General features: G+C 33.4%; 2 protein-coding genes across 2 annotated transcripts; both read left to right on the top strand.

Moving 5' to 3' along the window:
- Window positions 1-23,283: 23,283 nt before the first annotated feature.
- LOC100783642 (uncharacterized) lies at window positions 23,284-23,691 on the top strand. Its single transcript, XM_006577572.1, has one exon. The coding sequence runs from the start codon at window positions 23,284-23,286 to the stop codon at window positions 23,689-23,691; it is 408 nt and encodes a 135-aa protein (XP_006577635.1).
- A 2,150-nt stretch (window positions 23,692-25,841) lies between these two features.
- On the top strand, window positions 25,842-26,369 carry LOC106798236 (uncharacterized mitochondrial protein AtMg00810-like). The gene is made up of 2 exons (XM_014774217.1): window positions 25,842-26,007; window positions 26,104-26,369. Exons 1-2 carry the CDS (start codon window positions 25,842-25,844, stop codon window positions 26,367-26,369), a joined length of 432 nt encoding a protein of 143 aa, XP_014629703.1.

The following is a 26,369-nucleotide window of genomic DNA, read 5'->3' as shown; positions in this document are numbered from 1 at the left end:
GGAAATGACTCCCCAACAATCACAACTTTGTAAGTCGTGTTTAACAATTTAATATCATAACTTTATAAAACTGAAATGATAACATATATAAAAAGCTTAAATATATTTTTGTCCTTCATAAATATTTATTGTAATGAATTTTTGTTTTACACTAAATTTTTAATAAAACAATACTTTTGTTTATTTATTCTTAATATTTTGTTTTAATTTTTGATAAATTAACACATTATTTGTTCTCTAATAAATTAGTAAATTTTATTTTAGCTCAAACTAATAATAAATGAAAAAAATTATCAAGAATTAAATACAAAATTATATAATTTATTAAGGATTAAAAATAAGTGTTAAAGATCAAAAATAAAAATTATTATTTTACTAAAAATTTAATGTAAAACATAAATTTATTAAAAAATATATATAAAAATCAAATATTTATTAAAAACAAAAACATATTTAACCTATAATAATGATTGGGCGTGTAAAACAGGAATTTATCTTCAAGTGGATTTGTGTAAAACATGCAGGAATTTATCTTCGAGTGGATTGTCAAGAAAGATAGACCCTTCAATTTTAAATCTCACCATGCTGGAGAATTTGTGAGTTTATTTTATTTTATTTTTCTTGATTCAATAATGATGAGACCTGCAGAAAAAACCTCTTATTTTAATTTATTTATTTTTTTGCTTTGTATTATGTGTCAACAATCAATATGTCATTTGGTACATGTGTCAAGATTTAAATATATCTAAAGGGGCAACTTAATTATTTGCTTTCCAGGGATTTATCAAATAATAGCTTAAAGGATGAAGTTCCCGATTTTCTGTCTCAATTACAACACTTGAAGATCCTGTAAGTTACTTGGACTGTTACTTGATGTGGGACCAATTTTCAATTTATGCTTCTTGATTGATTGGTTCATAATTATTCTTGATCATTGCAAAGAATTATCTGCAATGAATCTACTCTTATTTTTGTTTCTTTCTTCTGTAGAGACAAGCTTGATGTTATTAAAGGCTTTGCACCTACCTCTAGCACTAACAGTGACAAAGATGATCATAAGTACGTTTACAACTTGACATCAAATTTTACTTGAGATTTTATAGTTTCTGATACTTGGTTTACTTGGACATAACAGTGGGGAGCAATTGATGGAATATGAATCTCAAAGATCTCCATGAGAAGTAGGTTTGAGCAGATCAAACTTTTGTCTAAACTTTGGAGCATGATTTAAATTAGAGCCTTGTCAAAAAAATTCAGTCTTTTTTATTTTATTTTTTTTACATCATTGGTACAAACATTCTTAAAAGGAGTGAGCAAGATAGATCAATTCATAGCTTTTCAATATTTTGTTGAATTTCATTATTTGTACTGTATTTCAATTCATAGCTTTTCTTGTACTAATTTAACCTGGGTTTATAAATTTCCAAAAATTAAAAAAAAATCAACATATTCTACATCGATTCAATTATAAACGATGTAGAAAATATCCTCATTCTACATCGGTTATACGATAAACGATGTAAAAGCTCTTCAAATTCTACATCGGTTGACTGTAGACCGATGTAGAAACATCCTCATACTACATCGGTTTTGGTGATAAACGATGTAGAAAATCTCCTCATTTTCTACATCGGTTGATTGATAACCGATGTAGCCACGTACCATATATAGTCATTCTACATCGGTTGAACTATAACCGATGTAGAAATCTTTCACTTTCTACATCGGTTGACTGATAACCGATGTAGATATCAACCCATTCAACATCGGTTTTAGCCTTGGAACTGCTGTAGAAAGCTACCCATTCTACATCGGTTGTAGCTAGACAACCGATGTAGAAAACCCGGCCTTCAAAGACGGTCATAAAACCGATGTTGTGAATCAACGATCCCGGGTTACCACCACGCGTCATAACCGATGTAGAAAGGTCGTTAAAACCGATGTAGAAAGCCTATTTTTTAGTAGTGATTCAAGGCAAACAAAAATATTGTAGCTTGGAATTCATTGCCAAATTCAAGAGTGCCTTCCTAGCCTACGAGATTGAAGTTTGTCTAGATAGCACCTAAAGCAATGCCTTTGTTGATATCAATCTGAAGCACATAGACAAGGAAGCAGTGTATTTGAAAGGCAAGGTTACAAATTGACTTCAAAAGGCGAGGCATGAAAATGACAATTATTTTTATAAAATAAAAATAAAAATATTTTCTCAAATTAATGAGCCCTTATTTAGAGAGAAAAAAAATGAGTCAGGAATACATCACTGCTAAGGTTTCGGAGACTACCTTTTAGAAGACGAAGATCTATTGGAAAACAAAAAGTATGGAGAAACGGAAGGCAAGATACAAAGATTATCTTACCACCTCACACTTTGTTTAATATTTTCTATTTCCAAAAATACCCCGGACTTTTGGTTGAACAAAAATATACAATAGTAATGCACTTCTATTGTAAGAGAATGTCCAAACACAATATCCAACAAAATCGTGTATGGGATATGGATTTGTCTCAATGAAAACGTGTTTTTATGATGTTACCAAAAATGTATTTTCGTTTAAATAAATACAACACTATAAAGATACTTAAGAATCAACAGTAACGAATATTAAATGTCCTACAGCAGAAGCTTGAATAGGCAAATGTTTTCGAATATTAGCAAGATTTGTGGGCACTTCAATGACTGACATCTGGAACATTTTTAAGAACTGTTTCTCCTGCAATGATATTTATGCTCATCAAGAACTCATAATAGCACAAATTATAATAGTAATGACAACTCAAATGAAATGTCAAAACTATATAAAAAATACTAGGATATGAGAATAAGGAGAAGACATGTAATATATATAGAAGTAATAGAAACAAACATTGGCGAATGAAGGTTAAATAGGAAAGACTAAACCAAAAGAATTCTTGTTAAGGATTACAAGCATACACAAGCTTATACTTCTTATAGCTGACATGAACCATCTTTGATAGATGATCGTTTCTGCTTACTAACCAGTTCATAAATTAAAGAGGGCCATTACCTCTATTAAAGAAAGTCAAAAGACGGAAATCGTATTACATGTGATACTATTATAAAGAAACTAACTAGCCGATGTATTGCAATACTAGATTAACTCATTTGTTTTTTAAGTTCATTTTTTTTAACCTGATAGCCTCAGATACACCAGGTGATGAATAGTTCCATTTCAAGATTTTCTTCCAAATTGAATCTGCCTTTCAATTTTGAACCTCTTTAACTTATGACTTATCCCTTCTACTATTATAATACCTCACCTTACACACAGAAACTTGTGTAGCCCCAACACTAATAAAAATGAAAGCTGAGTGTAAGAACACATTTATTTCACCAGAAGTAACTGTCTAAGGAAACTTCTGGAGTTCTGGTCAAAAGAAATTATCCAATAAATAAAGAAGCACTCTGCAGACAAATATAATTGCTTCTTGTTGCAGACCCTATTTTACAGAAAAATTTCAAGAATTATGCTATGCATTGCCACCTTACCCACATACTGTGCTACTAACTAACAATCACCATTAGTTGGTTGAACACACACTAACTCAAGAAACTCACCAATTATCAGTTACTCATGCTAGTTAATTGTTCTCTCCTGTCCACTAATGTTATAGGCCACTGTTGCAAGCCAACTAAGCATTAACAAAAACTACCAACTAACAAAGTAGCATTTGTCGAAAAAAAAATCGGATATAATTTAATTCTCTATGGAAAACCAATATGGATAAAACTTTTCACTGAAAACTTATTTCTGGAAAAATAACTTTGATCTACAATTGGCATGAACACAAATACTCACCTAAACTACTTAAGGAAAGGAAATAATTATGTTTGGGGTAAAAATCATATTATATTTACCAAAAAGAGGAAATGACCTTCAAACTATCATATTAGCAGTAACCTATCTTGCTAGGGAATTGGAAACTTAAGTTACAACAAACAAAATTGGGTTCTTCGCCTAAAAAACAGGGTCCTTAAATGAGTCCAGATGTTAATTCATGCATCTATGACAAAGCAATTTAAAAAAAGTAAGCAAATTGAGGGGTTGGAGGAATACACAATCAGATTCTACCTATGAAGAATTATAATGACTTTTTTATTTCATAATTTTTAAGTTTTTCATAACAACAATACAACAGAAAAGAAGCATATGTTGTATACAAGACAAGACTTAAATGCAAAATGTACCTTATGGACCTTATCACACACGAGACTTGAATGCAAAGTGTACCTTATGTTCCTTATCATATACTTAAATGACTATTATTATGTAATGCATTTCCTATTTTTTTTTTCTAATTAGTAGAATCTGGCTAGTCTCTTGATGTTGAGCACCATTTTTATTTATTTATTTAGGTGCGTGAATAAGACAACTCCAAGGGCTATTTAGTTTATCATAGCACAGTACACTCCATTGAGGATAAAGTTTAGGTGCGTGAATAAGACAACATATTTTGAATTAGTTTGTTAGACTTATATCACATTAGGCGGTTTCAACTTAAGTTTAAGCAACAAAACCAATTCATAATTAAAAGACCGAAATTTATTGATTCAGTTATAAATTAAAGCATTGAGGACAAAACTCTGTTTACATAGTCCAATCACAATAGTCATTGTAAAGTACTAATAGTATATTCAATACCTATACATCCTTTAATTTCTTCAAGCAACCTTCGAGATTGATTTACTTAGACTGCCAGTAAAGTTTAATGGTTACGGAATCCATTAACAATAATCTCTACGATACAATATCAAGACTTAAAGTTCATTGTTTGAGGGCCCTAGGGACTCCTAAATGGTTAGAGGGGACTAGGAGGATAAGGGATAGGACCTATGGGTAATAGCTAATATGAGTTGAAATTTTATGGAGTAGAATCCGTGTTTGATATTTGAGTTGCCTAACCAGTGGTTTCTAGTGTACATTTGTTATGGTTATAGTGTGTGATATGATGATACAGATTGTCTGCTAAACAGCTCTGTATGAGGTCCCCCTCCAATCCCTTTTCCACTATAGGTATCAACCAAAATAAAAACACAATCCTTGTCTCTCCTCTGTCTCTCTCTCTATATACCCTCATATTCATATTAATTTTAAGAAAACCCCACAAACCATCATCATCATTATTTACCATTCCCGTCCCATGAAGTGTTCTCTTTGTCCCTCAAAACCATGACTCACCTATATAGTTGTATCATACATACGGTGTTACCTCAAAGTGTACACGCAACTCCAATTAAAAAAACTATTTTCACTTTCGAACACAGTCCTTACCATAGCACCCAATAAATTAAGGAAAAGCTGGGTTAATTGCAATGTTGTTATATTTTCATGTTGCTTATGCAGAACTCAATCCAACAGACCCTAGAGTTTGACCTCAACGGTAAATACCAAGCCCGGACAGACCCTAGAACTGGTAAATGACGAAAACTAACAAGTAATTAACAAAGTTTACTTACCTCACAAAAGTTGGACAAAACCTAGCCCGGACAAGTTACCGGCATCGACGAAACGCAAAAGCACACAAGGGAGGGCACCACAGAGGTTTGCTACGAAGGAGGTTGCTAGCTAGGGCGTGCTCACGACAGATAGGAAGGGCAAAGAGTTATAAGGTAAGGGCGCGGTTTCTAAAATTTTATTTTAATTTGCAAAACTGCAACAAGGACGGTGATTTCTTAAAAAACATCGTTGTATTCATTAGCATGCTGTGAAATACGAAGACGTTTTTCACAGCTCAAACATAGTCATTTGAACCGCTCAAATACAACATCGAGCAGCACCAAAAACGTTGTCGTTAATGTCGGGGTATTTACAAAAATGCCACCGCTACAGATTCAACAACGTTCGCATAACACCGATGTTATATTGATGTCGTGGAAATGCTTTTTTATAGTAGTGCAAGTTACAATGAAAGAATATGAACTAAAAATATATTTTATCCTAATAACTAAAAGTTATCCAATATTATAACAATTATATATAAATGTTTATAATATAATCTTAAAAATAATTAATTTTAATAAATAAATATGTAGATAGATAGATAAATGAGATTTATAATAATACTATACAAAACATAGTTAGTTTAGATAATAACAGGTAAAAAATCCCTTTCAAAAAGAAAAAACAATGGAAAACAAGTGGTAAAATTATCATTCTTATCCTATCTATTATATATATATATATATATATATATATATATATATATATATATATATATATATATATATATATATTTCTTTGGGTTAGATTATCATTAGTCACAATAAATATTATTAAAAAGGTATTATTTAAAAGATTAGTATATATATTTACTATAAGTAATATATATTATTAATTAGTATATATATTTACCATAAGTTATATGTGAAAAATAATTCTTAAAATATTTTTAAATATTATATTTCAACATTTGAACAATTGTAAGGGGTAAGAAATTGTCTTAATCAATCAAAGGATTATATATGGTAAAATTATAATGAAATAAAATATATTCCATGTTTCATAATAAAAAAAAAACCTATTATTTTTGTAAGTAAAAAAGAAAGAATCTATGTAATTGCACTATAGAGAAATAAAATGTTTCATTAGCTAAATGCTTTGGCAAATTTGAAAAGAGTAGAACATAAATGAGTTATCAAATTTGACGTATATAAAATAAACCAAATAATTGGTATTCCTATAAAGAAAAATAAAAGTTTCTATATCATAAAAAAAAATTGGGTGGAAAAAATCATATTTAATTCAAGAACTAGTTTGATGGCTCGTGCCATGTACAGGCGTATTGTTGTGTTAATTGTTATGAATTTGTAATATATAATGTAAAATAACTCAAATTTTCTCAAATATAAATTAATTTATCATTATTCATGACACGTGTTCAAGCATGTTAATAGAATTTTATTAGAAATTTTTCCTTGTTATTTTATTTATATTTTAAATTTATTTAGAGTTTGCCGTCCGTCATTAAATAAAATAGAAATCATAAAAAATAAACATAATAAATATTATGAATAATTCATGTAATTTTGAAAATGAAACATAAACAAAGACATAATTTTTTTCCCGAATTTAAAATTCAACAAGGGAATATATAAGAAGTGTTTATAAGTATTCGAAACAAGTTATTAACATTTCCAACATGCAAGGATGAAACTTATATGCCTTTATTGTGAATACATCATAAGAATTTTTTCTAAGTATTATAAAAAAAATTAGAGATTGAATCGTTTTTTTAAGGATAAATTGTTAAAATGTATAAGATTATTAATTTTCAGAAAAATAAATTTTAAAACATAGTGGAATGTTGGACTGCTGTTTTTTTTTTTTCCTCCGATTATTCATGTTTTCTCTCTTCACACAGTATGTCACTTTTAAACTACCCAAAGTTCACACATTATTCATTTGTTTACACTATTTCTTTAGTTTGTAAGTTGTTCATCCTTCTTTATTCTCTTATCCCTTCCCACCTTCACTTTCTTCTTCATTCTACTCTTTATTCTATAATACTATAGACATGGTTGATTTCCAATAAGAGTTTGATGCTATAATTAATACTTCGCCCCTCTATACTAGAAATATAAAATTACAACAATAAATAAATTATTACAAAGTATATTAATTATTATTTTTTGAAGTTACTATATTATTAAAATAGATAGGAAAGTCATCCCAATAAAATATAATAGATTACAATAAAAATGAAACTAACAGTGTTATATAAAGATATTGCATTTATTTATTTCTATTCCCAATTTTTTTATCTCACAATATATATAATTATGTTAGTAATAAATTTATATAATTATCTATGGACGTTAACTCATAAAATACAATTTTTCTTAAAAATTTAATGAACAAGTGTAGTCAATATAGCACAAATCATTTAATGTATATAACAATATGTTTTTAATTTTTTGTTTCACATATTGTGTGAATTAATTTTATGTGACTATGTTTTTTCTACTATTTATGTTTAAAAATAATTAATAATTGATTAATTTAATAAAAATATATTGAGAATATAATTTTTTTTAAAAAAATTGTAATATAGATTATGTTTTTCTACTGTTTTGTTTAAAAATAACAAATAATTTATTGATTTAATAAAAATATATTCATAATATTAAAGATAACTTTGCGACGAGACGGATAACTTTGTCATAATCATATTAAAAACCATGTCATAATCATATTAAAAATCATGGGTATGATAATTTTTACTTGGTTAGTAATGCTAAAATCTCTATTGTTTTATGTCATCAAAATTAAGCTCATTCTTCCATTACAATAGTAATTTAGTATGACAACATAAATGTTTATTTGTTGTTTAAATATATTTTTCTCCTCCTAATTGAAAAATATTTTAATAAAATCCAGAATTTTGTGCAATATTATTTTTGATCCTACAACAATGTTACACTCTATTAGGTGTGTTCAAAGACTAGAACATTGGAATCGATCCTAAAAAAATCACATGTTTTTTTTTTTGTAGTTTGTTTCAATTTTCAGATCTTATGATCAAAATCCAACCAACATTACAATTACATTGATTTTATTCAATGAATGTTTTTAGTTAATATTATTTTAGATTTAGAACGGTTATGATATGATTTACAATGTATTTCCTCTCACCAAATGGGTATAGCTCATGAGTGTTAAGTTAGTGTTGTAAATTCTTTAGTAATTAATGGTATAAGTGGGAAAAGGTGAACTGCAACTAGCATACAGTTCTCCACCTCCCTTTGGTTTTTTGTTTGAATCAAGGAATGTAGAGTTGTTGCAAATGATTGCTTGGATTGGTTTTGTAGTGGGTTGTTTTTGGGAGAATTTTGGTTGTTTTTGCTAACCCATAGCACTTCATTTGTGGCAGGTTACTGTGCAAAAATTTGTCAAATAAAAATTTGAAATGATATGTCAATGAACACGTTATTAATAAGAGGTTATCTTAATCATAAATTACATATAATCTTATCTTTAATCTTCTTTCGTTAAGTTATTCTATTACTGTTAACCCTCTTCCTACCAATTGTTTTTGTTACGTCTTGAACAGAAAGGCTAGTCGTCCAAGGTGCTTGATGAATTATTGAGTTCAACAAGGGAGATGAAGAGTTTTCTGCCTTTGCAAAGTCATCGCCATGAGGAATCTCCATATTGGTATTGTAGATGGTCAAATCATAGTATCATTCGTAGTATTTGTCACCTAATCATGAAACACCACCATGACTAAAGATAAATAAAAAAATCTTTTAGGATGTATTTGATAATTTCTTTATTCTTTTCTTTAGAATGGTATTCTTATTATTTTAGTTGGTAGTAAAATGAAAAAAAAAATCAATTAAAGAAACCATGCTTTGCTCTCCCAACAAATAGATGTAATAATTTCAAAAGAAAGACATTATAAGTAAAGATAAATTTAATGTTAAAAACTAAGGTATTATTTGGGATGATTTCTCGTTTTTTAGTTTTGAAATTTTTAATATTCAAAATCAATTTTAGTGATGAGTTTGGAGTTTCGATTTATGCTTTGTTTTTAGTTTTGAAGATAAATAGAATAAGTCAATTGTTTTATCTTATCTCGCTCTATTACAACGGTGACATAAGTAACAAGGTGGGAGTGACGACAACGGCGGTGCCGGTGGAATAATGATGGTGGGGTGAAATAGTGACAATAACGATGGTGGAATGGTGACGGTGACGGTAGTAGTAGTGGAATGGTAGTGGTAGGATGGAATAGTGACAACGACGATGGAGGTGGTGACTAAATGATGGTGATGGCATCGACAGTGGACTAATGGTGGTGTGGTGGAATAGTGATAACGACAATGGTGACAATAGTGGTGGAATGGTGATGGTGACGGTAGTAGCAGTGAAATGGTGGTGGTTGGGTGGAATAATGACAACGACGATGGAGGCGATAGATTCATGGCGATGACATCGGCAACGTGGTGGCGATGGTAATGGTGATAACAATGGTAGAATGTGATTCAATCCTCCAAGGGAGGGGACCCATCACCAGATCCATGGCTAGGAGACTCCAAGAAGATTGGGTCAAAGATGAAGGAGAAGGTCCTAGGGTTCTCAACTTCTCATGAGTCTTAGGGTAGATTTTGGATCTATGGGCTAAGTATGAGCCCACTTATCTTCGTACATATTAGATTAGGGATTGATTATTTTTTGATCTCGTATTTAGGGTTTCATAGTGTAGGGAGGGTGCCCTAGTAATGTAGGATATTTTAGCCCTTGTATTGGCACTTAGACTAGTTTTTGTATTAGGGGTAGTTTTATATTTTCACATGCATTAAGTGCACCATTTGATGTGTGTGTTAGGAGAAAGATTTAATTGAATTGGAAGAAGTCCACACCATCCTAATGGGGAGGTGAGCATTTTCTTACTACCTCATTGTCACCTCATATAGTCACACTTTGTGCATGTCTTTCATGCTTTACATGTCTCATGACATACTTAAGTACACTTAGTGGAGAATTTTGGACTTCATCTTGGATTAGTGGGTTAAACCATAACTAAAATTCACTAATCATAATTAGTGAAATTTTGGCTCCAAATTTGGCTCCACAAATTCAAATTCAAGTAAAATTTGAATATAAATTCAAATTTTCCTCTAATTTTGTGTGACACTTAGGCTATAAAAAGAGGTATTGTGTGTACATTTTTTTCAACTTTGATCATTTGAAAAATTACTTCAAAGTTCAGATCTCATTTGAACATAAATTTTGTGCCCCTTCTCTTCCTCTCCATCTACTCATCTTCTCCTACCTTCAAGCACTTATTCTTGACTCATCTTCTCTTAAAGTGACGTCTCCAATTACCTTTCCTCCTTCTCCATTTTTCTGCCATTGATCTTCAAGAAGCAAAAGACTCCATTAATGAAAAAGGTCCAAGGCTTACAAGCTTCACATGGAGCTACATCAAAATGGTGGTGGCGGTGGTTATGACAGCAACAATGGTAGCAACGACAATGTGATGGTGATGATGATAGTGTGGTGGGGATGGTAGTGGCAATAACAATGGTGGAATGATGGTGATGGTTGGAGTGGAACAGTGGCGGTGGAGGCAGCCATGACGACATTGCGGGGATGGTGGCAATGTGAGGATGGTGATGAGAATGTGTTTTTTAAAACCCAAACTAAATTCATAAAACTTTTTTTATTGGTTTTGATCATGAATGTAAAACTGATTTGAAATTGAGCTAAAAATTATTTCATCTTCATCTTTTTTTTCCGAACCCAATTATTTTGAAAATTGAGTTAAAACTAACAACCACCCCGAACGGATCTATATTAATCAACTTTCTTAACCTGCATGATTTTTTTAATTAAAACTTCACTACTACTATTTTCTCTCCACATTGGGGAGCTTGACCTAATATTTTGAACGGACTAAAATAATTAAGCTTAATTATAATATACAAAAACATAATAGTATTACTTTTATAATTTGATCACTTATACTTTTAATAATAATAATATGTAATTAGAATATCTTTTTTCTAGCTTATTAATAATACTTTCTAATTTTTTAACGACTTCTATACTTTGTTTGTTACTAAGTAAAAAATAGAGATTTTATGTTTAAATTATTTTTGTGAAAAATCTATAAATTAAGTTCTTTCACATGAAACAAAACTTGGACAAGAATACCTGAAAATATTAAAAAATTCAATGATTTTTTTAATAAATTTAAGAAAATAGTCATATCTTTTGTCAAAATAACAAAAAAATTCAAAGAAAAATTTATAAGAAAATCAAAAAATTTATTAAACAAAATTACATAAAAGAACCTACAATAAAAAAATGGTAGGTTTAATTATATATATTGTATAAATGTTCTTATTGTATGAAAAAAAACGGTAGGTTTAAGTTGCATGATAAAAAGGTTAATAAACTTAGTGGGTCCTATTAAACCTATATAGCTTTCCACGACCCCACCTTTTACATATTTCAGGTTGCTTTCCTAGGTAGTAATCGTGTGTGAAACTTCTTATGGTACAATTGGTGTGTTAATGGTGTGTTCCCAAACTAAGTCATAACTATTATATAGACGCAAGCTAGTGTGGCAAATTTCCCAAACTAGGGCTGTTTTGGAGGTATTTTCCAGGGGGTGCTGTTTTTGCACGTACCCAGCATGGGACACGCCAGTAGAACTGGCGACTTCATGCATGGCCGACAACTGTCGACTGCTGGAGGAAAGCGCTAACCGGATTGGCGATTTGACCATGAATTGCAAAACGCCAGTGGTGTTGGCGCTTTGACCCGTCTTGTCCCGTCAGGCAGCAGCAGAAGGTGCAGGGCTAGGTAGCTTAGGTGCAGGGAAACGCCATTCCCATTGGCGCTTCCTGCCTGCTGAAGGCGCTGGTGCCATTGGCGCTTCGTGCTTCTTCTTTCGTTTATAAACTGCGTTTGGCCTTCAATTTTTAGCCTGTGTTTTCGAGTTTGCAGAGTGAAATATTGTGTGAAGAGAGTGCTTGGTTGGTGTTGTTCTTGTTGGTGTTCTTCCATTTTCGTAAAAAAATTGTAAGTTATATATTGAATCTTTTGTATGTTTTTATTTATATAGATGTTTATATTCTGATAATAAAATGGTTTTAGGTAATGTAAGATAATAATTTTGTATAATTTAGGTAGTGTAAGATAATAATTTTGTATAGTTTAGGTAGTGTAAGATAATAATAATTTTGTATAGTTTAGATAGTGTAAGATAATAATTTTGTATAGTTTAGATTTTTTATATGATAAATTAGGAATAATTTTTTATATGGTAAATTAGGAATAATTTTATATGATAGATTAAGTTTAGTTGAAATTTTTTATATAGGTTTAGGTACCATAATTTAATAATTTTAGATTAGGAATAATTTTAGGTACCATAACGTATTAAGTTTAGATTAGCTTTAGTTTAAATTTTGTATATGGTAGATTACATTTAGTTTAAATATTTGATCATAGATTAGAAATAATTTTATGTATTGTAAATTATTAATTTAAAAATAGGTTTGAATTAAATTTTTTATATTATGTTAATTTTAATTTTAATTATTATTAGTTTCATATGTTATGTTTAAATTAGAATAGTTTTAGGTATTTTAAATTATTGATGTTGTATGTTAAATTATTTTACTCATAATTATTTGACGTCATTAATTTTGTATATGGTAGATTACATTTAGTTTAAATATTTGTTATGATAGATTAAGAATAATTGTATGTAATATAAATTAGTAATTTTAAATTAGGTTAGAATTAAATTTTTTATATTACGTTAGTTTTAGTTATTATTAGTTTCATATATTATGTTTAAATTAGAATAGTTTTACGTATTTTAAATTAGTGATGTTGTATGTTAAATTATTTTACTCGTAATTATTTGAAATCATTAATTTTGTATATAGTAGATTATATTTAGTTTAAATATTTGTTATGATAGATTAAGAATAATTTTATGTAGTGTAAATTAGTAATTTTAAATTAGGTTAGAATTAAATTTTTTATATTACGTTACTTTTAGTTATTATTATTAGTTTCATATGTTATGTTTAAATTAGAATAGTTTTACGTATTTTAAATTATTGATTTTGTATGTTAAATTATTTTACTCGTAATTATTTGAAGTCATTAATTTATATATTTAAATTTATATTTGTTTGTAATTTAATTTATTTATAGAATATATATATTAGGTTATTTGTATAATATATTTTGTTATTGAAATTTAAAAAATATAATTTCTTATTTATTTTAATTAATTTTTTGTAAATATACTTAATTTGTGTATGTACAATTAATGTATAAATTTTATTGTCAAATTAATTGTATTATATTTTATTTTGTAGGATCAATGGCATCTTCGTCGTCATGCTCATCAAGTATACAAACTAGGTCTGGTCCAATTGATGGTGACGTTTGTGGATGCAACCCAAGCATGTTTCAGAACATGTTTGGAATGGGGAACCAGACAGAAAATACACATCAGACGAGCAGTCCGACGTATCAAGGTGAAGAACAAATACCAGAGGAAATTGTTCCTCTGCTTCGGCAATGTGGGTTTTATTGGATATGAAGATGGATACCTAAAGATAAATGCGGCCTTAATTAGTGCGTTCATTGAAAGATGGAGGCCCGAAACCCACACGTTTCACCTGAGATGCGGAGAGGCTACCATTACTCTCCAAGATGTGTCAGTTTTATTAGGTCTGCGTACTGACGGGCACCATTAATTGGTTCAACAAATCTTGATTGGGCCGATTTGTGTGAAGAATTATTAGGAGTCAGACCACAGGAAGGCGAAATTGAAGGCAGTGTGGTCAAATTAAGTTGGCTGGCTCACCATTTTTCTCACATAAATATTGATGAGGGTAACGTTGAACAATTACAAAGGTTTACCCGTGCGTGGATCTTCGATTCATAGGAGGTGTCCTCTTTGTTAACAAAAGTAGTAGCAGAGTTTCCTTAAGGTACCTACAATTTTTACGTGACTTTGAACAGTGCAGCACGTATGCGTGGGGACCTGCCGTGCTTGCGTATTTATATAGAGAGATGTGCAGCGCCACCGATTACAAAGTTAAATCAATCGGAGGTATGTGCATCTTAATCCAAATGTGGGCATGGGAACGATGCACGACTTTAGCTCCAAAGAGGACGCCTCCCGTCATAGAAAATAAACCACTCGGACACAGGTTTGTCGTTTAAAAAATTAGATTTGAATTAAAATATTTAATGATGGAACGTGTTGACAATGATGATTTCATTTTTATTGTAGGTGGCTGCGACGTGGAAATCAGCATATTGGCAATGATGATCTTAGATTTTCCGTCGCAAATTGGATCTGATGAAACGACATGAGGTAAGAAATCGTAATGTAATGGTTAAATGAAATTTTAATATGTTATGTTTGACTGAAAATTGACAAGTGTGTTGTTATATGCAGTTTGTCTGGGAGCCATACACACAACTGTGATGGCAGCGTTGCCTCCAATTTGTGTGGTTGGAAGTGTAGCCTGGTTCGCGGTGGTGCCACTGATTTGTTTCCATGTTGTTGAGTGGCACCAACCCGATAGAGTTTTACGACAATTTGGATTGCAACAACCTATTCCCGGGTGTCCTTCGCAACCGCAGAATCTCCATGGCATAACGCTCAAAGGCAAACAAGATGAGAATTGGTTCCACCTGTTGGCCCCAATCATTAGTCAGTGGAACAATGCAGCTGAGTTTAGGGTCGACGTTTATCCTCGACAGGAGGGCCTACTGGGTTTTAACTCGGACTACATGGTGTGGTATAGGCGTAAAACAAAGATGTTTGTCGACCCAAACAATGCAAACACACTGCATTGGTATTTATCTTTTTTCAATGTTTAACTTCTAATTATTTCTTAAGCATGAGCATTAATTTGTTGACGCTAATAATTGCAGGGTGAAGTTGTGGAGACTTTACATATATGGTGTCACCACAAGGGAGGAACACATGGACAGTTGATGATCTCGTGCCTTACGTGGATAAGTTAGCGATTATATCTGAAGAGCAAGAGAGAATCACTGAGCCAGTGTCACATGGTCCAGCATCAGAGCGTGAATTCCCAGCACAAGAGTTTCACATTCTTCAGTCAAGTGTTGAAACTCGGGGCATAGGCAGACGAAGGGAGCCTGTTGAAGCGGAACAATATTCCCAACAAATGATGGAGCGTGGTCATGGAATGTATTACACGCCAACAACATTTTCCGAATATCCTTCACAGATGTATCAGTATCCTTTTGCAGGTCATCATACTGATACTTCTGAGACCAACATTCGTTCGGTGGTGTTGCGGAAACACAACCTCATTTTTCATGGCCCACTATGACTCCTTCACAGCAGCACGATGCCCCCATGGCAACACCTAACGCCCCATTTGCTCCGCAATGGAATGTACCCGGAGCAATACCTGATATGGGCGACTTATTAGGTGTTGATTTGCGTCAGGAGTTTTCTGCAGAGGCTGAGCAAGCAGAAGCGGGGAGACAACGCGGCAGAAGAAATCCTGATCGTCAAGCGCGAAGATGGGATCGACCATGTGGCACATCCTCACGACATCACGGACACCATAATGACTGATTTTGATGTATCTGTGTAATTTTGTTGTTGTTGTAAGACATTTGATTTTGACAATTAATCTATCGCATCTCATTTATTATGCCTTACTAATGTATAGAGTTTATGTGGCGCATCAAACTATAATAATAAACAAGTTTACAAATAAAACTAAAGTAGACAAACGAAAAATAAGTTGGGTTAGGTTAGGGTAGGGTTTAGGGTTATGGATTATGGGTTAGTGTGGCCTATGGCTTGGGGTTAGGGCTTAGGTGTTTGGGTTTAGGGTTAGAGCTTATGGGTTTGGATTAGGAGTGGGGGTTATGTTTTAGGGTTAGGGTTATGTTTTATGGATTATATGGATTTGGGTTGTTTCCTAGGGCTTGGGGTTAGGGTTTATGTGTTTGGGTTAGGGTTAGGGTTAGAGCTTAGGGCTTTAAGGGATAGGGTTAGGGTTAAGGGTTTAGGGTTAGGTTTTATGTATTAGGGTTGTTTCTTAGGGCTTGGGTTAGGGTTTATGTGTTTTGGTTAGGGCTAGGGTTAGAGCTTATGGGTTTAAGGGATAAGGTTAGGGTTAAGGGTTAGGTTTTATGGATTAGGGTTGTTTCCTAGGGCTTGGGGTTAGGGTTTAGGTGTTTGGGTTTGGGTTTGGGTTATAGCTTAGGGGTTTAAGGGATATGGTTAGGGTTAAGGGTTTAAGGTGAGGGTTTAGGGTTAGGTTTTATGGATTAGGGTTGTTTCCTAGGGCTTGGGGTTAGGGTTTATGTGTTTGGGTTATTGCTAGGGTTAGAGCTTAGGGGTTTAAGGGATAGGGTTAGGGTTTATGGTTAGGTTTTATGGATTATGGTTGTTTCCTAGGGCTTGGGGTTAAGGTTTATGTGTTTGGGTTAGGGTTAGGGTTAGAGCTTAGGGGTTTAAGGGATAGGGTTAGGGTTAAGGGTTAGGGTTAGGTTTTATGGATTAGGGTTGTTACCTTGGGCTTGGGGTTAGGGTTTAGGTGTTTGGGTTTGGGTTAGGGTTAGTGCTTAGGGGTTTAAGGGATAGGTTTTGGATTAGGGGTTAGGGGTTATGGTTAGGGTTTAGGGTTAGGTTTTATGTATTATATGGATTAGGGTTGTTTCCTAGGGCTTAGGGTTTGGGTTTAGGTGTTTGGGTTTGGGTTTGGGTTAGAGCTGAGGGGTTTTAGTGTTTGGGGTGGGTTAGGGTTAGAGCTTAGTGTTTGGGATTATGTGTTGGCTTAGGTGAGGTAGTTTGGGGTTGGGGTTTAGTGTGTTGGGCTTAGGGTTTGGTTAGGGTTAGGTTGAGGATTAGCGTTTAGTGTTAGGGTTTATGGATGTGTTTAAGTAACGAATTCATTGAAACCCACAAATAGCTAATGTACACAAACCAAAATAAGTAATGTTTTAACTAACAATTTATTCAACCCCACAAATTCAATGCATTGAAGAGAACTTAAACAATACAAGTCACTCGACTAACATACATAAATCAATGATTTGAATCAACTCCCACGCTCAGATTGCATTGGACAGCGATGCCTGTATGCCCTTCGGCTCCACATCTACTGCATTTTATTCGGTGCTCAGATGGTTCGACCCAATCCATCTCATTCCTTATCCTTGTTGATTTTGGCCGACCTTTCGCACGAATTGTGTTGGGTCAGGGATAAGTGTCCATGCATCAGAAGGAGAATAGCCGCTTCATTCCAAGAGGCCACCATTGTGCGGAGTAAGCTTTTAAGATGTGCTCATTTGTATAAACAACATCTATATATTGGTAGTAGTTCAGGCTCACGTAACCACAAGCTGCAATAATATGTGAACATGGATAGTGAAGCGCAGAATACCTTCCGCATTGACAATAATGACGTTCAAGTTAACTGCCCACTTTTGTCCGCCACGTTGCGTAATAGGATTGAAGGTCTCCTCTACTTCAAACCTTGTGGAGTGGATGTCATACACGCAAAGATGTGCGAACAAGCTTGTTCTTGATTTTTCTAAGTTCTTTAACAAGCTTTGAACAATATACTTTCCTTCATTTAACTGTCTTGGGCTTGGCGGCCACGCTCAACAAAGTACTTTCGACACCTACTGTACGTTGATTTAACCAAGGCTGTTATGGGAATGTTGCGACAATCCTTCAAAACCTTATTGATACATTCTGAGAGGTTGGTTGTCATGTGGCCATATCGACGTCCTTCTCTATCATAAGCCATCGTCCATTTTTCCTTTGAAATGCGATCAATCCATGTTGCTATGGCTGGACTCAGTTCACGAAATTTTCTAATTTTGATCAAAAATTGCTTGCAAGGAGTGTAGGCTGCATAAAATTAGTTATGAATAACAATTTTAAGTATATATGAAAGTTAAATAAACGTGACCATCAAATATGAAATCTTACCCAACTTCTTCAACATTTCTTTTTGTTTGGCGTTATTGAATTTTCGATTGAAGTTGCTTGCTATGTGTCGCACGCAATAGACATGATAACCGTGGGAGGTTGCCAACCAAGTGCTTCGTTAGCGACAACGACTTTATACTCGCGTGTCAATCAGATATGAGACAAATACCATTTTTATCAGTGACGTGTTCACGCAAGTGTGCCAAAAACCATGACCACGCTGTCAACGTCTCACCTTCAACCACCGCGAATGCTAGAGGAAGGACCCACCATTTCCATCTTGTGATGTGGCCATTAAGAGGGTCCCACGGTATTTCCGTACAAATGTGTGCCGTCAACTTGTATGATTGGCTTACAGTACTTGAAAGCTCTTTACATTGCCCAAAAGTCCAAAAAACTCTATGAAACTGACGGTGTTTCGCGACTAACCGTATTCCAACGATAAAATCGTCATGTAGTACTTGAAAATATGATCCAGGAGAATGATTTTGCATGTGTGTTAGCCACGACGAAAGTTTCGCATATGACTCATCCCAATCGCCATATTCAATTGCAATGGCTTTCTGTTTCGCCAACCAAGCTTTTTTGTACGACACCTTGTACGCAAATCATTGTTAATCCTCTCTTGAATCAAAGAAATTTTTATTGATGGATCTTCTCTAATCATGCCTGTCAATAACATAACAAAATTTAAATGATAATTAACAAAAAAAATGAACATAATATGAACATAAAATACGTACCTATAACACAAGTGGCAATTAAATCTGAATCAAGTTTCTCGTGATCTTGAGTCATGGTCATATTCAGACATGTGTGTGGTCCACCCCATTGTGTGACTTTCCACGTATTTGTTTTTTTAGATAAAATTGCCCTCATATAGAAAGGGCAAGGACACTCTGCATTTTTATTCACACAACAAACCACATACTTGTTCGTTTTGCTTTCAACAACTTTGAAACTTTGATGCACCTTCATAACATATTGTTTGACTGCATTTTTGACCGCATATTTACTATCAATTCCATGCCAACATATAATTCTTGGCCAACATTAAAGATCGACGGCATCTCCAAACCGCAAATGTCCTCCTCATCAGGATAACTCCAGTTGATATTGTTATAACGTGAGGCATCATTCCAAAATGGATTTTCAATTCGTTGTGCACCTAACAGTTCAACATAAAATAAAAAATCAAATAATACTTATTTAGCATTAAATACAATTGTCATCAAATAATAAATGTATTGTCTAATTTTTTTTATACAACAAATTATACCTTCTGCTGGGTGAACAATTCTTATTGGTTGAGGAATGTTGGTGACTTCATCGTCTGTATCAAATATATCGTCAACACTGTCATCTTCGTCTAAAGACTCTTCAACGTATGAGTTAGACACAAGATAATCATCATCATCATCATCATCGTCTTCGTCAATATGTAAATTGCTCATATTTGTTGTCGGTTGTGTCTCATTATTAGATAAATAATTTCCACATGATGTAAGCGAATTGGCAGAATGAAACATTGAACCACCAGCCACATCCTTTTCTATGTACAATTCCAGAACTGACATTTAGTCTTGTTGTTTAAAACTTTCCAACATTGTTTCAATGTCTTCGTCATCACAAATTTCCAAGGCAATATATTTTCCTGACACTAAAAATCTACAGCTAATAGCAGAAATAATTTCATTATTTTGTAACTTTACCTTATCTCCAATTTTTTTCTTCAAAGCATTGAAACTAATTCCACGTTTAATCTGAATCGCTTTTTTACTGTCTTCAAATATTACACCATCATTATCTTCATATACCCTTCCATTGAAATACAACACTGTTATAATCGAATTCATCGTGTACCTACAAAAACAATATTTTAACACGTCAAATAAATTACAAAATGGGTATCACAAAAAGTCATTACTGAAACTTCAAAATAAAACTTAATTTAAAAAAAAATTAACTTCAAATCAATTTCACATTAAGACACTTTAAAAAAATTAACAATTTCAATGTAGTACTTTAAACTAATCAAGATGTAATTAAAATTATTAACTTTAAATAAATTTCACATCAACACACTTAAATAACACAAACGATTTTATAAAAATTTTAATCAAAACTAATAAAATGTAATCACAAAAGATCTCTTTATTGGAACTTCACATTCAATTTCTCTTTTAAAAAAATTTAATTAACTTCAAATTAATTTTATGGGACAAACTTATAAAAAATGAACAATTTCAACATAGTCATTTTTAACAGAAAATTTAATAATTCATTAACGAACTTAGTAGTATAAATAATTAATCTTAACCATTAATAACTTTAAAATGGAAAAAGGTAATTACAAAATTACTACAAATATAATAAAATATTTGTAGTACGAGAAAAAATAAAGCATCAAATAACACTTTCGAGTTCAACGTTTCTAAATTTTTAACACACCAACAAACCAACCTAATCTAATTAAAAAATACTACAACTTCATATTAAAAAAAATCGTACTCAAAATACTTACTTCAAATAAATATCATCTATAATTTTTTTATTCAAAGTTCAAACGTTCATCAACACCAACCTAATTTAATTAAAAAAATAATACAAATTTCATGTTCAAAATATTTTCTTCAAATAAACATCGTTACACAATTTTTCTTTTTATTTTTTACATTTAAACACACACTAACAAGCCTTTTAAACATAAAAGCTGATATAATTTTTTTAAAATAAAATGCTTCATACCACAGAAATTTCCAAAGCCACCAAAATGCCAAAGCTACCAAAACGAAAACAAAATGTTCAAAGGGAAAGCGCTGAAGAAAAAACATAAAAGCTAATATAATTTTTTTTAAAAAAATGCTTCATACCACAGAAATTTCCAAAGCTACCAAAATGCTAAAGCTACCAAAACGAAAGCAAAATGTTCAAAGGGAAAGCACTGAAGAAAAAACATAAAAGCTAATATAATTCAAAAAAAATGCTTCATACCACAGAAATTTCCAAAGTCACCAAAATGCCAAAGCTACGAAAATGAAAGTGAAATATTCAAAGGGAAAGCGCAGAACAAATGTACAAGACTCTGGGATTGGTTTGGATATTTAAACACCTTCAAATGCCATCACCATTGGCATTTTCATGCAAGTCGCAGGAACCAATGGCGCTTCCAAAGTCGCAACCAGCATTGGCGCTTCCTTGCTGCAGGCCAGTCTGCAACACTGCAACTAACCTAGGGCTACGCGTTCACCAAGTCGCCACTACTACTGGCGCTTCCAAAGCCACCTCAGTAAAAGGGGAAGCGCTGCTGGGAATGGCGCTTCCATGGCCACGTGGCTCGTCCCTGTTGAAGGCGCCATCAGCACTGGCGCCATGCATGGCCAGTTACGTACAAAAGAGCACCCCCTGGGAAATACCTCCAAAACAGCCCTAGTTTGGGAAATTCTTTCTAAAAGAACCCGAAACAGGGAAATGTGCCGGCTAGTGTGGGAGACCTCTTTAGGTCTCTCAATATGGGAAAGTAAATTTCACCCGCTGGATCTAGTAGTTTAAAAATTAACAGTTGATATTAATCTTTCTTTTTTAATTTTTTCTCTTTTTCTTCCCCAATTTCCCAAATTGTTCCTCCTTTCTATCTCATGGAGTCACGGTTAATCTTTCTCCACCCCTGAATCTCCTTAGTCCTTCCACCAGTCCAATGCACCATTCTCTTCCTCTCTCCTCTGGTGTATCATTGATTGAAATTTGATTTATATTTTGTTTTTGCAGAGTTTCTTGTGTCCATATTCATCGGAAAACAATGAACTGCACCATTGTTGATGACGACGCTCTATCATCAGAACGTTAACTAGCGGCTCATCCCCTTTCCTTCTCGATTCTAACCCTAAGTACCTCACCTCTGACTCATTCCAGTACTCCATAGAAATACATATCAGAGTGAGTGCGGAAGACACATAATAATGGGGTCTCCTAATAAGATCCAAGATTCTCTTTTAAAGATTGGGTTTCAAAATGTTATTACCGTTACCAAATAAAAGAAAGAAGTAATTTTTGTTTGGATACTGTGGCGATTTGTTGAACTGGGTTTCAAAACTGACACAAACGGAAGCAAATGTTGGCCGTTGAATAACTTTGTCCATTTCTGTTTGTTGTTTTCAAGTATTAAGTTGACCTATTCTTTTGGGAGTGAGAGTTAAAATTTAGGAAACCACCCATGATTTGGGTGGAGTTGGGACACTTTTTTTTTATTCTAGCATTTCTTATATAGATGTGATTCTCTAGTATTTCTTACATAGATGTGATTCATCTTTCAGTTTGAATAATACAATCGGGTACAGAAATCTAAATATATCTTACCTAATTGTGTTTAAAATTTGGTATCTGAGTGAGAGAAACACATGTGAGTGTGAGTGTTTAGATGAAATCTTGAGAAATCGCAAAATCCATTAAATACGTAAGCAAACATTGGCCGTTGATTACATGTATAAATTTTGTTTGGATACTGTGGCGATTTGTTTACATGTACAATTCTGAATTTGATGGGCATTATGATCACTAGGAAAAGTTAATGGAGAATTTCCTTCTATCAAAGGAATATTGGCACTTGGCAGAACATGGAATTTCCATTTTTCCAGACAAAGCAAACGCATCAGAAGCAGAAATCAAGTCGATGGAAGAACGACAACTGAAGGACTTGAAGATAAATAATTATCTCTATCAAGAATTGATAGAGAAATTCTGGACACTATTCTAAATGATGAGACGTCTAAGAATATATGGGATTCGATGAAGCTGAAGTTCCAGGGCTCAACACAAATGAAACGAGCACAACTACAAGCCTTACGCAAAGACTTTGAGATGCTGCAAATGAAGGAGGGAGAGTTAGTGAATTCATTCTTTGCTCGGACGTTGAAAATAGCCAAAAGTATGAAAACATGTGGAGAAAATATGCAAGAGAGTGTCATAACTACAAAAAGTTTGCGATCTATGACAGCGAAGTTTAACTACGTGGTGTGCTCCATTGAAGAATCCAACAACATGGATACCATGACAATAGACGAACTACAAAGTAGTCTATTGGTTCATGAGCAGAGAATGATGTCTCCAGCAGAAGAGGAGCAGGTCATGCAGATTGTGGCTGATGAGAAAAGTGGAAAAGGTAGAGGAAGAAAGAGAAGTAAAGGGTCTTTCTAAGGCAGAGGAATGGGAAGACAGGCATTCAACAAGGCTGAGGTTGAATGCTTCAAATGCCACAAGCTTGGACATTTTCAATATGAATGTCCTACGTGGGAGAAGAAAGTAAATTATGCTGAGATGGAAGATAAAGAGGAACAAGAGGATGAGTTATTGTTAATGACCTTCGTAGATTGCAAAGAAGGGAAGAAGGATGAGTGATTTTTAGACTCGGGATGCAGCAACAACATAGTAGTAACAAGGAGTGGTTCTCAGAATTAGATGAGAACTTTCGGCACAAAGTAAGGCTTAGTAATGATACTCGTATAGCTATGAAGGGGAAAGGTAGTGTTCGGATGGTTGGGAATGGGATTATACATGTAATCACACATGTATATTATGTTCCTGAACTCAAGAATAATTTGTTGAGTATAGGACAACTTCAAGAAAAGGGCTTGATTATAACAATTTAGAACAACAAGTGCAATATTGTTCATTCTAAGAGAGGCATGATCATGGAAGTAAACATGAGTGGAAACAGAATGTTTGTGCTGATAGAAACTATGGGAGCGGAAACTACAACATGTCTTCAGGTGGATTTGGAGGATAATTCTCAACTATGGCATAATCGGCTAGGACATTTAAGCTATGATGGCTTAAAACCTCTTGTCTCTAAACAAATGGTGAAAGGGTTGTCTTCTATCACAACTCCCAGAAATATTTGTGCACATTGTCTAGCAGGGAAACAACACCGAAATGCAATGCCAAAGAAAAGTCTATAGAGAGCATCAAAGAAGCTATAGCTAGTTCATGCTGACATATGCGGCCAACATCAAGCAGTAACAAGAGATATATCCTGAGTTTTATTGATGATTTATCATGTAAAACTTGGACACATTTTTTGAGTGAGAAATCAGAAACTCTTTCTTTATTTAAAAGTTTCAAAGCACTGGTTGAAAAAGAGGCTGGAGAAAGCATTATCTGCTTACGAACAGACAAGGGAGGAGAATTTACTTCCAAGGCGTTTGAAGAATTTTGTAGAAGCGAAGGCATAAGGAGACAATTGACCGCTGCCTGCACTCCCTAGCAGAATGGGGTTGTTGAGAGGAAAAACAAAACCATCATGAATATGGTTCGCTCAATGCTGATTGGGAGACAAGTTCCCAAAAACTTTTGGTCAGAAGCAACAAAATGGTGTGTTCACATTCTGAATAGAAGTCCCACAGTAGTAGTGCAGGACAAAACCCTTGAAGAAGCATGGAGTGGAGTAAAGCCTTTTGTTGATTATTTTTGGGTATTTGGTTGCCTAGCTCATGTTCATACACCAAACCAGCAACGGGTTAAGTTGGATGACAAGAGTAAGCAATGTGTTTTGTTTGGAGTCAGTGATGAATCCAAGGCATACAAATTATTTGATCCAGTCAACAGAAAGATTATAATCAGCAAAGATGTAATCTTTGAAGAACAAAAAATTGGAATTGGGAGCAGAATGAAGAAGAAAATCAACAAGACATTATTGACTAGGGGGAAATGAAGAATATGACACTGAGGACCAACATGAAGATGAAGCAAACAGTGAGGAGCAGCAACATGGAACAGAGACACCAAGTACTGGAACAAATTTTAGAAACGAATCTCATATTCCAGCACTTGAGATTCCAGTTGAAGGGAGGGCTAAAAGGCACATGAGAGAACCGATTTGGATGACAAATTATAAAGAAGGAGAAAACTTATCAGATGATGATAATACAAATGCAATGCTAGTAACTGAAGATGATCAAGTGACATTTGAAGACGCTGTTAAGAGAAAGAAGTGGAGAGTTGCAATGGTAAAAGAGATGGAGGCAATAGAAAGGAATCAAACATGGGAGTTGACTGATTTGCCAAAAGGAGTAAAGCCAATTGGAGTGAAATGGGTATTCAAAAACAAATTCAAAGAGAATGGAGAAATTGACAAATTTAAAGCTAGGTTAGTAGCAAAAGGTTATGCACAACACTATGGAGTGGACTACACAAAGGTATTTGCACCAGTTGCCAAACTAGACACCATACACATAATACTTTCAATGGCTGCACAATATGGCTGGAACATTTTTCAGTTGGATGTGAAAAGCGCATTTCTTCATGGAGAGCTCAAAGAAGAGATATATGTACAATAGACAGCTGGATTTATGAAGAAGGGTAAAGAAGAGAAGGTGTACAAGTTGAGAAAAGCACTTTATGGGCTCAAACAAGCACCAAGAGCTTGGTACAGTAAGATAGAAGCATACTTTGTGCGAAATGGATTTGAAAGATGTTTTTATGAACATACATTGTTTACAAAATCAACAGAAGGAGGTAAAATTTTAATTTTGAGTGTATATGTAAATGATTTAATATACACTGGAAATGATGGGAGTATGTGTAATGATTTTAAAAGCTCCATGATGTCAGAATTTGACATGATTGATCTAGGGAGGATTCGGTATTTTCTTAGAGTTGAAATTTTGCAGAATGCACATGGAATTTTTATATGTCAAAGGAAGTATGCTCGGGAGGTGTTACCTCGGTTTGGCATGAAGGATTGTAATGCAGTCAAGAATCCAATTGTTCCAAGAACACAGCTGTCTAGAAATGATGCAGGGACTAAAGTGGATGCTACTTTATTCAAACAAGTAGTTGGAAGCCTTATGTACTTGACTGCAATGGAGTCAGCTTAG

Source organism: Glycine max, chromosome 3 (genome assembly GCF_000004515.6).
Source record: "Glycine max cultivar Williams 82 chromosome 3, Glycine_max_v4.0, whole genome shotgun sequence".
NCBI lineage: Eukaryota > Viridiplantae > Streptophyta > Magnoliopsida > Fabales > Fabaceae > Glycine > Glycine max.
The sequence above is the reverse complement of the archived record's forward strand: the minus strand, read 5'-3'. Positions and strand labels throughout refer to the sequence as shown.

Excerpts from the sequence above, each read along its gene's own strand:
- LOC106798236 (XM_014774217.1), top strand. The coding sequence starts at position 25,842 with ATGAAGAAGGGTAAAGAAGAGAAGGTGTACAAGTTGAGAAAAGCACTT. Across the intron at positions 26,008-26,103 it reads TACAAAATCAACAGAAGGAG|AATTTGACATGATTGATCTA; the intron begins GTAAAATTTTAA and ends CCATGATGTCAG.
- LOC100783642 (XM_006577572.1), top strand. The coding sequence starts at position 23,284 with ATGAAGCTGAAGTTCCAGGGCTCAACACAAATGAAACGAGCACAACTA.